This window comes from Oenanthe melanoleuca, chromosome 1A (assembly GCF_029582105.1).
Source record: "Oenanthe melanoleuca isolate GR-GAL-2019-014 chromosome 1A, OMel1.0, whole genome shotgun sequence".
NCBI lineage: Eukaryota > Metazoa > Chordata > Aves > Passeriformes > Muscicapidae > Oenanthe > Oenanthe melanoleuca.
In genome coordinates this window covers 36,097,439-36,110,507 of record NC_079334.1, presented here as the reverse complement: position 1 = coordinate 36,110,507, position 13,069 = coordinate 36,097,439, and the positions used below count along the sequence as shown (strand labels likewise).

Below are 13,069 nucleotides of genomic sequence, written 5' to 3'. Positions count from 1 at the left end.
CAGGTGTGTTTGAATCAGGAGTAAAGGATAGCTTACTAATGGATTACTTTGTTTTGTTAGGTGTTGCTGGCCTCACTGACCACTGCTCTAAAACCATTCCGTAATTTATGAACTTGCTCTGAAAAGTGTTCTGAAGGAATTAATAAAAAGTAATGGTGTCCATTTTTAAGGGTTTGTTTCAGCAATAATTTTCAATAAAGTAGCTGAAGCACTGATGTGAAGTCCTTCCTATATTATGCATGATCAAAAAGGTAGGGGCAGAAAAGATAGTATATATGTCAGAAAACAGGACTAAGGGGGGGAAAAAAACAACTGTAGATTCCAGGGATCAATATTTAATATTTTAGAATACTGCAGTGGTCTCCTAAAGTGCATTTTTTACAGTCATTCTGTCAGACATTTGTGGCCCAAGAAGAAAAATACCAGCAGAGATACTTAACTGGTTTTAAACTAGCACACCAGATTGAAGAATTCCATTACTGGAATTGGGAGCTAATGCTCAATATTTTCCTGCAGGATTTGTGGCAGTCTGCTAAGGCCTTTTTTCTGGTATGGAGAGCCTGTTTCCAGGTTTGGATCTGTAAGAACTGCTGTGCTGGTCAGGGCCATGGTGGGTGACTGACTTGTGCCCATCATAAATAGCTGCTTAGGGGAGATGAATGAACAGGATGAACATAACTGATTATTTTAAAATGTGTTCCATGCTTCTCACCAGTCAGGAGCTTGGGGAGCTCTTGTTCTCACAAATGTGACTTCTATGTATCTAATTATCTTGAAAGGATTTCTGTTCAGAGACAGCTGTTTATGTTTGAAGACACATAAATTTTTAGTACCTGTAGTAATTTTGTCAATGAGCTCTACAGCTCAGCTATTCACTGTCCGGTGAACTGTCTCATTTTGTTGCTTTTAACCTGATTCCTACTAGTTTTTTTGTATATGAAGAGAGAATGATCAGATCATCCCTGGAGGCTTTCTATATGCCACCATGACGACAGAACACATTTTCTTGCTTAGTTCTCTCTTTCTCTGGGTAGGAAACCAATCATTTGTTTAGTCACTCCTCATGCTATTGAGGATGCTATTCCTCTTCTGAATCCTTTCCAGCTAGAACTGGAAAAGAGAGAGTATATATCAGTCACCAGGCTGTGGAACACATTAAATGAGCAGCTTGAATGCTAGCCTGAGTTTTGATTAAGAGTAGCACTGTGGAGTCAAGTCAGTTTTGGATGTGCTTGCTATAGAAGTCCTTTTGTATGATGGGAAGACTGGGCCTGGTGTTGTAGAGCTGACACAAGTTGTTGCTTAGGGATGGAAGAAATAGGCTGGATGCAGAAGGAAAGTAGGATTCAGTAGATACATCTTGCATCACCGTACAAAGATATGAGTCCCTCCAGTTTGTGATTAGAAAAGGGTAGGTCAACATAGAATATGTTAATCTCAAAAAGAAACATCTTGTACTTTTTACTGGGCCCCTCAAAGCTAAGAAGGTGAAAGAAGGGGTCACCTGTTGCCATGAGGGTGCCCAGTTGGTCAAGTCAGTAACTTGCTTCTTGAAAGGATCCCATGCTGCCCTTTCAGACAAAATTTTGTGCTCACAAGTAACTAGAAACAATGTTCTATAAAGTACTTATAAATACGTATCCTTGGGCCCAGTCCTGTAATGAGGAAGCTAGATGCAAGAGAGGGCTAATTTGACTTAATTGGGAGCAGAGAAGAAATTAGAAACTTTTCTGTAGAAATAATATAGTTTGTTTTAGACAGGATGTGATTTATGAAGATCAAGCCCTAAGCAGTTAGAAACACTAAAGAAAAATACTCTATTAAAATAACAAATTGCAGCCAGAGCCTGGGTTTACTTTTATTTCTTGTAGCATTTTGTTTCCAAAAGTGGTTAGATCATAATCTCTGAGGTTACTGAACTGCAAATGCAAATTTTCATGCACACAAGTAATACATTTTGACATAGAGGTTAACAAGAGAATGGTGCAAATTTCACACAGCACTGGCTTGCTAATTACGTTTGTTTATTTTCAGAAGCAACTTCATTTTCATTAAGAAATTGCAGATTCTGCAATAGTAATCTTTGCCAGTAGTTCAATAGCCCACACTCTGAACATTTGCTCTGCTACAGTAGTAATGAAAGTGAGCCTGAAAAAATAGCTTAGAAAAAATTGTGAAATTTAGGAGTGTATGCAAGTGGCGATTGGAAGCATCTTCCAATTCAATGTTGGATCCAGTTGACAAAGGCTGAGGAATTGGTGAAAGAAGTCTATGAATTTTGATAGGATTTTTTGCATATTTGTTTTCCTTTTTGACCTAGACTTGATAATGTATTAACAAAAAGACATAAAGTATCTTTTATAGAACATATATAACCAGGAAAAAAGAAAGTACTCAGCATAAGCTTTCACTGAGCAACAATAAGACAAACATTTTGGGTAACAACTACTAACAAATCACTCATAAATTACAGGAATAAAAGTTTAAATATTAGGGGGGAAAGAGCAATAAAGGAAAGGTTTGGAATATATTGGTTCTGCTGTTCCTGACTACCCCTATGCTTTCATCAGTATGTAGAAGGAAGTAATTTGTACAAGACAAGGACTTCCTCCAGCAGCAGCACACAGGTATGTGGGGAAGTGAAGGAGTTTAGTTTAGACATTTCAGCCATGTCTAGGTCTTGCTCAGGACTGAGGGAATGTCTGTGCTCTGGGTGCACAGGTGGAGGAGTTGATTTTACCCATGCTTTCCATGGAGCCAGAGCAGCTGAGGAGTGCTGTGCAAAAATAGCTTTGGTGACTGCAGGGAGGGTTCTCTTTGGAGCAGCTCTCTGAATGCAGCTGCCTGGTTACCTGCCTGGGACCCACAGTGGTGTTGGGATGGGCCAACTCCAGGCTCCCTTTCCTCAGGGATCCTGCTGCATTGTGCTCTGCAACCATGTCTGCTACCCTGAAACTCTCATTTCAGGGGTCATTAACCCCATCAGGAGAAGGAAGCTGGGAGATTCTGCACTCAGGCAGAAACCAAAACAGTTATGTGTAATCACAGAGTCAGAGCATCACAGATTGGGTAGGGTTGGGAGGAACCACAATAGATCATCTGGTCCAACCTCCCTGCTCAAGGAGGGTCATCCTAGATCAAATTGCATAGAACTGTGTTCCAGTTTTTGAACGTCTCCAGTGGTGGAGACTCCATGACCTCTCTGGGCAGTGTGTTTCAGTGCATGGTTACCCCCACAGTGAAGTTCTTCCTCAAGTTCAGGTGGAACTTCCTGTGCATCAGTTTTTGCCCCTTGCTTCTTGTCCTGTTGTTGGGCACTGCTGGAAACCTCCTCTTGATACCCTGACTTGGAGACATTGGTGAGATCCTCTCTTAGCCATCTCCTTTCAAGGCTGAACATACCCAGCTCCTTCAGTCTCTCCTCTAAAGAGAGATGCTCTTGAGTCCCTGAGTCATCTTCATAGACTTTTGCTGAACTTGCTCCAGGAATTCCATCTCTCTCTTATATTGGGGAGCCCAATATAAGAACACAGCACTCCAGATGTGCCCTCATTGATGTCCTCAAACTCTTCACTTTTTATTGTCTGGGATAGTTCAGTAAATATTCTTGCTTCCAAAAGGATGATCGTGTAGTTATTATGCATAACCCAAATAGTATCATATGGAAAGAGTCTTAAAATACATACCTGTACAGAGCTGAACAGATGCCAATTTAAAGTTCACAAACAAGGGTCTGAACATACCTCATGGGTTCAGTCTAATTATCTCACCCAGCATGTTTGAGTGCTTTCTTTATATGCACAGATTGAAGTATGGAAGTAAGACAAAATACTTCTGACATCCATAACTATGCTGAGGGCTTAATTCCTTAGTGCTTCAACTTTGGAAGGGGTTCTTATGCCTGTTGTCACCTTTCTATCAAATGGCATCAAAATGCTGGATGGAATATGGTTCCATAAATTTTTAATTGAGATATTTTTGGGTGATCTACCATAATAATTTTGCAAGTATAGCTTAATTGTATATTTCTAAGTTCAATGCTGATACTGCAGAGGGCCAGGGGGCAGTTTGCCATTGCTTTCAATAAGCTATGTCCATGGGCTAAATACTAACCTCATTTCCATGTGTACCATCTCCTTAAAGATGCAGAGTTGTACACATGCAAATGAAAGTATAATTTGTTGCTGTAAAATTAATTTTTATCATTTACTTTCCAAAACATCTTATTTAGAAATAAGGGTTTCTGCAGGGAATGAATTGATTCTGGAGGACACATCATTTTGCAGTTATGTCTCTTCCTTTGTCCAAACTTGTGTGGTACAGCATGCAACAGATTCTGTTAGCTACTTGGTAGAGCTAGCAGGCCTTCTGAAGTTATTGCATAAAGAATTGCATATGTTTTATTTGTTGATAATTTTGGAAAGTTAAAACAAGTACTCTAAACCTGAAAGGATTGTTGAAGCCAAAGACAGGGTTACAGAGAACGGCCTTGTGGCTGTTAATTTTGGCTGTTTTGGTTTGAGTCCAGCTGTGGCTGAAATAGTTGCAGTGCAAGGTCAGCAGAATGTCAAACTGATGGTGCCCTTTCAGGCCCACTTTGAGCAACTCCTCCACTCTCTTATTCTGTTAGTTTGCTTTTGGATCAGACATAGCATTAATTTAGACTGAGGAACCTTGTTTCTGTTGTCAGTTGTAACTTTTATATATTCTTTACCTTATAGAGAACTTTCTATAGATGTTCATAAAGATGGTGTCTACTAACAGTAATAGATAAAGCAGTTTGAGCTCAGAGCTTTTTCAAGACATGCTGAAAAGAGTGGGTACTCACTGATTATGATTTCTTCCCTGTAAAGCATTTTACTCTTTTTTTCCCCTATAGATTTTTGTTCCCTACCTTGAATCAGTAGGCTGTAATTGTAATAATTATATAGTTTGACTATATAAAAGTAGCTAAAATTATAGTTTAACAAGACATTTTACATGTCTCAAATGTAAACACCTTTATATTAATTTTTCATCTTTGAATAAGCATATTAGCTTATATACAGATTTATAATCCGTATCTGCATTGAATCTGGGACCTATACAAGCACTGAATTCTTGCATATCCATGGGAATCTGATCACTAGTGACAATTTTGAGTGATCTTCACATTTGGTAACTCTCTTCCAGACCACAGGCACTGTAAATTCCTTTGACCTTGGTATAGTGAATAGCCACCATCTTTCTGCTCACAGGTATTTACTCAGTATATTTTTTCCACCTTGCTGAATACATGTTCATGTGATTTGCTTTGTGTTTACAGACTGCTGGCAAGTAAGTCTGTGGTGACTCAGTTGACTGCTCTGTGGTTATGATAGATTAATTTTAGATGCCCTCACTGCTGAAAATTGGGGTGCTGGAAGAAAGTGCTCAACTATACTTGAAAAAGATTTTGTTTGGGGCTGTGAAAAACATCTTCAATTTGGATATATTTTTAGTAGCAAAATTAATAGATATTTAAAATTCCCTGAGCTACTTTTCTTCTTTGATCTGTCTGTCAGTTTGACATGAATAGAACTTAGACTTTTGTGCTTATGCCTACTATCTTTTTTGCTTCTTTTTTTGCAAAGCAGGTTGAGTTAATGCATTAAGAGTAACAAAAGCTTTTGGGAGTTCCTTGGCATTTATATGATTAAAAGAACATTAAGTTTAAATGCAGTGTTGCTTTTAGAAACTGTGATGTTTGAAAACAAGTTGTAGCTATTAAATCAGTTTTCAGTTAATAGATACAAGAACTTAATTTTCTTTTAAAAATGTTTAGAAAATAAGTGTGGGTGTTGGTAATTTTGGAATGAAGTCCTAGCTCTTTTTTGCTTTTCAGAAATAAATTTGAAATGAATATGACTGTGAAGACATAGTGCATTTTTTCCCTTGAAATTAGAATTTTAAAACTTGGCTGGCTGTCCCTGTCTCTTCTCTCAATGTGTTTTTGCCACACAGTTATAGAACTTGAAAAAGTTCTGGTATCCTTTCAGCCCCAGGAGGCTGCTTCCCTTTCTGAAGATACAGCCTCCCCTCACCAGTAGATACATTAGGAGTTTTGCAGCTGATTGTGTACACAAGAAGCTCATACCCATCCTTGGCTAGAATGACATGGGAGGCTCTGGGGCTCTCCTGCACCACTCCCTGTGGTACAACTGTCATAGGCAGTAATTGGCTGTTAGAGGGGACACAGCCTGCTTCGGGCAATGGCATCGTGAGAAGCAGCATGTGAGCCTGGTGCCTTCCCCAGGGGAATGCCTGTTAGGGAGGACACCAGGGCTCTGTCTCTGCACTGGCTGAGGATAGTTTCAAAAGAGGCCTCACCACTCACAGTAATTAATTCTGACAGTGGACTGGCACAGGGCAGTGGTTCAGTAAACTCTCTGCTTATGAAAGTGAGGGTTGCCTGTACTGTGATTAGTTGCTTCACCTTTGTGACTTGATAATCTCTGGATTTACTTAGCCAGTCTGTCAAAAGCTTCTCCCCAGATAAATGGAAGAGAATCCTGTGCCAGTTTTCCCCTTTTGTGGTTTCCTTGGAGCATTGCAGCATTTTCAAAAGGATGAATTCTGCCTCCTCAGCCTGAAGAATATTTCATGGAGTCCTTCAAGTTTATGCTTTCTCTTCTGAGTCACCTGCTTAGCATGCTTGCCGTGGAGTGGAAGATGGCCTTTTTAAAGAAGGATAAAAAATGTTGGACTGGTGCTGAGGTCTACAGGTAACTGCGGTAAATGTGTCCTGAGAACTGAGCTAGGCTTCTGTAGAGATTCTGGCTCTGGATGCTGGGGGAAGTAAAGTGTGTGAGGTGGTTCTTTTCTATTCTCCGGATATTCTTCTAAGCAAGGCAGTTCAAAATTTGGGGTACCAGTCCTCGTGTCAATGACCCATAAAATGAGTATGCCGTCAGGCAAAGGACGGACAAATGATCTCTTTGTATGTGTATTTGTTTCAAATTTTCTCTCACTTGTGTGATGCCTCCTGTATTGTTCGTCCCTGGCTCTTTGCTGGAGGAATCATACTCTCCAAGCTATAGCATAATCCACAGGGCTGAGGAGAACACTGTAGGGTGCAAGCCCTTGCCCCTGTAGCCTAGCAAATCAGGACCGTTCTTGCTTTGATAGTTTATGTTAATGCCAAGTCCTCATATGTAGGAGTAGCAGGACAAAGAGGTGTAAAATAGGAATGGAGAAGCCATAAAGATTGTCCCTGCTTGCAGCCTGTGAATTTTGAAGGATCTTAATGAACCAGGTGTGTCATATGAGGCAGCATAGACTGAAGAGTGTGGTTGATATGTTTGCTCAGCATTTTTTTTTATTTCAATTTGACCTTCAGAGGATCCCGTCTTTGTAGTCCCTGATAACATGTCAAAAAACCTCACTGTCCCTGTTATGTTACCTATATGAAATCTCTGGATGACTGAAATTTGAACCAACAGCTTGAAAAAGAAATGAGTGAATACTCACTTCAGCTAAAATCGAGAGCACTGAACATGAATTCATGTTATATGTTGTAAAATAAAGTAGAAAGAAAATGGCTCATTATTGCACATCATTTTTTCTTAATAACTCCGCATGAAATTAATAAAGCTTAAACCCCCAGGTTTTAGAAGTTGTTCTAGATAAGAGTCAAATGACAGGGAAAGGGAAATAGGAAGGGCAAAGCATTAGGGCTTCAATGACTTATGTTTAACAATTATCTAAGCAGCAGTTTCTAGTTTCAGTGAGCTCATCTTCTTAGCTGCATGTTAAGCTTCATCACTGTTAGTTAATTATCTTGAAAAAGCTAGGAGTTCTTTTCTGGCAGTGTGCTTTTTAGGGCATTGATTTTTTACACTATCTCTGTGGCCACTAGCTTTGACAGAAGGGAATTGCTGCCTTGCCAGGACCAACCATACTTTCTGCATAAGTTTTGAGGTTCCTGATTCTTCATCTCCAAAGCACTCCAGGATTTTTGACTGAGATAAAATGAGTTGGCTGGACAGACATCATCTTTGCACAGAGCAAACCTAAGTTCAGATTATTTTGAAGTAATTCAAACATGGAGTGGGGTATTATGTTACTTCAGCTATGTGGGAACTAACTTCTTTTGCAACAGCAGAAAAATACTAAAAGTGGTTCATCCTCCTCTCACTCTGCTCACTCTTTAGAGTAGCAAGAGGATCTTCTTCATCTGAAAATGAACAACAGAAATATTCTCCCAAGAGACAAAAGTTTGTTAGTAGGAGTGTTCTCCAGGTCTTACTCTGGAAGTCATATTGCAGAGTTGGCAGCTGCCATACACATGGTCTTATCTTGGCTGGGCTCCCCAGTGTTGGAGGTATAATGTTACCTGCTTACTTGTGCTGCCTGAGGTATATTTTCTGCTCCCAAACAAATGCATGATGATAATTCTATTTTGGTTACCATTATGAGTTTTTTTCTGCAGAAACTGCTGAAAAAAACAAACATAATTTCAAAATATTCATGAGGGGTTAAACCGCCCTGAGCTCACTATAGGCCATGCTCTCTCTGAGTATGTCAAGCCTTGCATTAGAGGAATTTGCATGTAGTGGTACTGTGTATTGTGACTGTCAGCAGGAATGCGAAGGCTGCTGTGTGTCTATCCCAGAGTGCTCTAATGAGCAGCATCACATCTACTCAAACTATTGTTTATAAAGAGATTGTTCCAAGCATTCACCCTTAGTGAAAGGTCTGAATGCAAAAAAGTGAGATGACGGGAAAAAGGAGGCTATTGTTAAATACATTCACTTTGAAATTCCTGAAGGAAACCTCATTTCACTGAGCCTAAATGCTTTTCAAAGTGGCAGACTAAACAAAATTCTTCAAGAAGGTAAATCTAAAGAATTAAACTTTGGATTTTTTATTTAGAAATGCTATTGGTTCTGAATAGGGTCACTGCCTTTGTTGGAGGTAGGTGAATCATCTGTTATGAGACTTGGTTATTGAATTGTATTCCTTCTCTGCTTTTGGTCTATTCACAAGCTCATCATGAGATTTATTTGTTGTTCAGAAATCTCCCTGCATTTCTACTCAGTAATGTTCCTGCATGAATAGCTGTCAAATCGCTGGTATTGCTTGAGGTCTGGACTCCAACACTGGGCTGTATTGGCTAGTTGCCTGGGTTACCTTTGTTACATCTATCTGTTTCTTGTAGTAGAGCATTCCTGATACTACTCAACAGACTGTGAATTTTGAATAATTCAGTCAAATGTGAAATACCAGCTGGGTTTTGGGGTTTTTTTTTGTGACTCTTGATGTTTTTGAGATTGAAAAATAAGCAGCTATTCAAAAATTTATATGCACCAGCTCTAAATGAAGAAAGAAAACACAAATGAGAGTCACATATATTTCTGAGTTGAGAGTTGCTTGCAATTTGAACACCTGTTACAGGAAGAATGAAAACAGCTTTATTTTGTTAATTCCTAGGATTAATTTCTAACAATGGGATTTTTAAAAGTCTTTCAGTGGTATATAATTATTTATTTATGAGATAATTACAACTATATCAGAGATTTAATCTCTCAGTGAATATTTTCAGAGCTAAAATGTCAAAGAACTCCTAAAGAAAATATTGTGAAAATATTGCATATTGTGAACATATCACATTTGAATTGAGTGGTCCATTCAAATATCCTTTGAAATCTGAAATCCAGTAGAATCAAGGTAAATATATTTTCTTAATGATATTTTTTGGCCTTTTGGTCTTTCAAGTACTTACATATATTAATAGTTGTATTGTCTTTATGGGGGCTAATTTTGCATACATATAAAGTGATTGTGTTACTACACATTAGCTTGGGGCTGTAGGCCCATGACATTGACAGTTCATGTTGTGGTGAGTCTTCTGCCCATGTACCAGGACTGCCGTTATGCAATTACACAATCTCTCATTCTTCCCCCCTTGTGACAGGGAGCACAAGTGAATCAGCTCTTGGCATGCTTGGTGTTCTCAGGATTCATCCTGACAATGTTTTCATAAGGTACTTTCAGAGATCACACAGAATCTGATGCTATTCGTCATGCTGAAGATTGCCAAGTGAACACAAGTATTAGTCTCTATACCACTATACTCAGGCTCTACCATAAGAAAATTAAGCAAAGTGGAATGGCTTGAAAGGCCTTTTTATGAACAAGTCAGATTTTCTACTACTGACTCTGTGACACTAGGACTCAACACCATGCACAAGCTCTTTGCACAGGTCCCAGGAGGGAGATTCTCAAAAATGATGTGGTGAGAGAATGGATTTTCAAAGGCTTAGAAACCAGACAGGTGAGGAGAATTGAGCCTATCAGACCTTTTTTCCTGCCTTTGAAAATATCTAAGCACCCTCGAATAACGATTTTTTCTGTTAGCTGTCATAGCTGTCACTGCTTTTTTCTTTTTCTTATGTTAGTCCAGTTTATAACACAGGGCAGTATCTGAATACAAAGAAGAGACACTGTATTTACCCTGGAGACCAGGTTTGGAGTTTGCCAGGGCTTGATGTTCTCTCTGTCTTTCCCATCAATAGCAGGACAACTGATCTGACTCCTAAAATCACACATAGACTTGGCCAGACAGGCTACTCCGGCATCTTGTCTCTGACACAGGCAATTGCAGACATCTGCAGGACACTGTAGGTCAAGAGCCATACGGTGGTATTTTCCTGATGTACTGCTTTACTTGCCATTGACTTTTGATTGAAGGGCTCTGAAGGAAGAAATCTGCTATATTAGTGTTTTATAGCCCTTAATTGGATTTTCTTCCGTGCATCTGTTGAATAATTTTTGGACCCATTAGATAATGTTTCATGAGCATGACTGTAAAGTATCTTACATAGATTTTTTTAATGAATAAGAGAAATAGAATAAAATGGTACTGAAGACAGTCTTGTTCTCCTGGCACAGTCTTGATTGATGCCACTTGGTATAAAAATTATTTCTAATCTTTCATTTGGCATTTTTGATTCTTCATCTCATTTTGCTGATTTGACTGACAGAGCAGTGTTTTACTGTAAGGTCTTTGAGAACTTCAGAATTTATACAACATGGAAAGCCACCTTTCCTTCTTCAAGAACCTATCTATAGGTTGTAGCAAATACGCACTTCACCCCAAAGATGAGGTGGAACTTAAAGTCAAGGCAGATAACCAGGTATTGCTATAGTTTGTAGAGGGGGCCACAGTCTAGGGAGCATGCTGGAGACCTGTCCAAGATTTCAAATCAGAGCAGGAGAGCCTAGATGCCCCTGTTTGTGCCTGCATTCACCAGCCTACATGTAACAGAAGTGTAATAACCGACTTTGTCTTCAGGTGAGGCTTCAAAAAATGTATTAATCTCATCATCCACTGCTTTGTTGGGTCATTTCCACTCCAGTGTGCTCATTCTGTGTGTAATACAGAGTATCACAACTGTAGTTTACCATACAAAGGGATGTATTTGCTGGGGTATCTATGTGTCTGGTCTGTAAAAGGTGTTACTATATAGTTAATATTTAAAGTCCTTATCAGTATGCCTCGATGTTTGTAGGCTTGAAAACAAAACTTATCAAAGCCTGCAAACTCTAGTGCGCTGAGCCACCTTGGTGTGTCTGGGCAGGCGGGTGGGGGGAATCGTGTATTGCTGACTAAGGATCTGAAGATGGCAGCATTGGGTGAGCTTTGCACTTTCTTGGCTAAGCAGGGCTCTCTTAAGTTCAAAATTGTAGTTGTTGCATATGACAAATTCATAAATCAGCTTTTAATTGGAAAGACTTTTCTTAATGCTGTAGTTTGATACCACAAGTTAGTAGTAGACAGACATATTGCCATTTATGTGTTTTATTTTAGTTAGTTATACTCAAAGCACAAGTCTTATAAATACTAAAGATTGGCTCTCACCGGCAAGCATTAGCTCATAGATATGACTCCCTTTTATAACAGTAACAATTATAACAATTTTTGAACTAATGTAAAAGGAGCTCCCTCTTTATGTACTGTTTATCCATCAAGGAGGAAGTGGAATCAAGTCCTGCCTGTCTCGTGGACAGGATACTGTTCACTGTGGACAGCAGGGATTGCTCTCTCTGTGTTAGCTCTCTGCCTTCTGCACTTTCCAGCCCCTGGAGTGCACATCCTCAGAGGAGTGGAGAACATTTCTCCTCCTTCCCTCTGTTGACCCTATAGATTGCTAAGTGGGTATTTGACTTTCTCCTGGGAGCAGTATGACATTAGTTTGGTCTTCCTCAGCCTAAGAAAGGTCAAATTTAAGAAGCCAAATGCCATATTTGTTCTTTATTTATGACAGAGTAAAATCTAGTGAAGACTAAGGCCTCAACTCAAGAAGGTTCTTAAGCACATGCATATAAGTAAATTCATTGTAATTCAAGACAGCTCTTAAGTATGCTGTAGACTGTAAAGTGATATCAGCTTGAGCTTAAAACTGAGTGCTCTGAACTACATCTTAGAGATCTTCAGATGTTCCTACACAGTCAGGCCAACTACCTTGCAGGATTATATTTTGAAGCATCTCATTTATTTCTGAAGGTTTCAAAAATCTCTGTAGATTATTATCAGCACCTTTAAATACCTAAAAATGATCTTGCTTGTCTGTTCCTAACTGGCCATTCCTTCAGAATTCCTCCAGAATTGCTTGGGCACCCAGACAAGGAACAAAATCCCAAATTTTTGTGTAAAACTTCCTTACTGCTGAGCATGACATTTAAATTACTTAGCAGAAATAATACACTTTATCAGAGATTATGTTCAAAGTAGGCTATTCTAAAGAAGTGAGACAGGCAAGTGAATATGGTACTGATTGTTATTGCTGAAGTGCCTGTTTGCAACTATGCCATTTGTATCTGAATATCTGTATATTTTACAGTGTTATTTCTTTACAATTGAATTTGGCCTTTGCAAGCAAGAAGGACAGCTGCGTGCTTATGGGGCAGGACTTCTGTCTTCTATTGGAGAGTTAAAGGTATGTACCCTTAAAGCAGAGTAAACTTTTAATCTTAACAAAATAATAGTTGGATATAAATATATTGACTTTCAAATAACAGTTAAAATTCTCAAGATAAAAAGCTTGTA

General features: G+C 39.0%; 1 protein-coding gene across 1 annotated transcript in view; it reads left to right on the top strand.

Annotated features, from left to right (window-relative positions):
• TPH2 (tryptophan hydroxylase 2) overlaps nt 1-13,069 on the top strand; it is a 47,373-nt gene that overhangs the window by 25,553 nt on the left and 8,751 nt on the right. Inside the window, exon 9 of the mRNA XM_056515599.1 lies at nt 12,864-12,959. Coding sequence (XP_056371574.1) covers nt 12,864-12,959 — 96 coding nt within the window. The remainder of the gene's footprint in view (nt 1-12,863; nt 12,960-13,069) is intronic.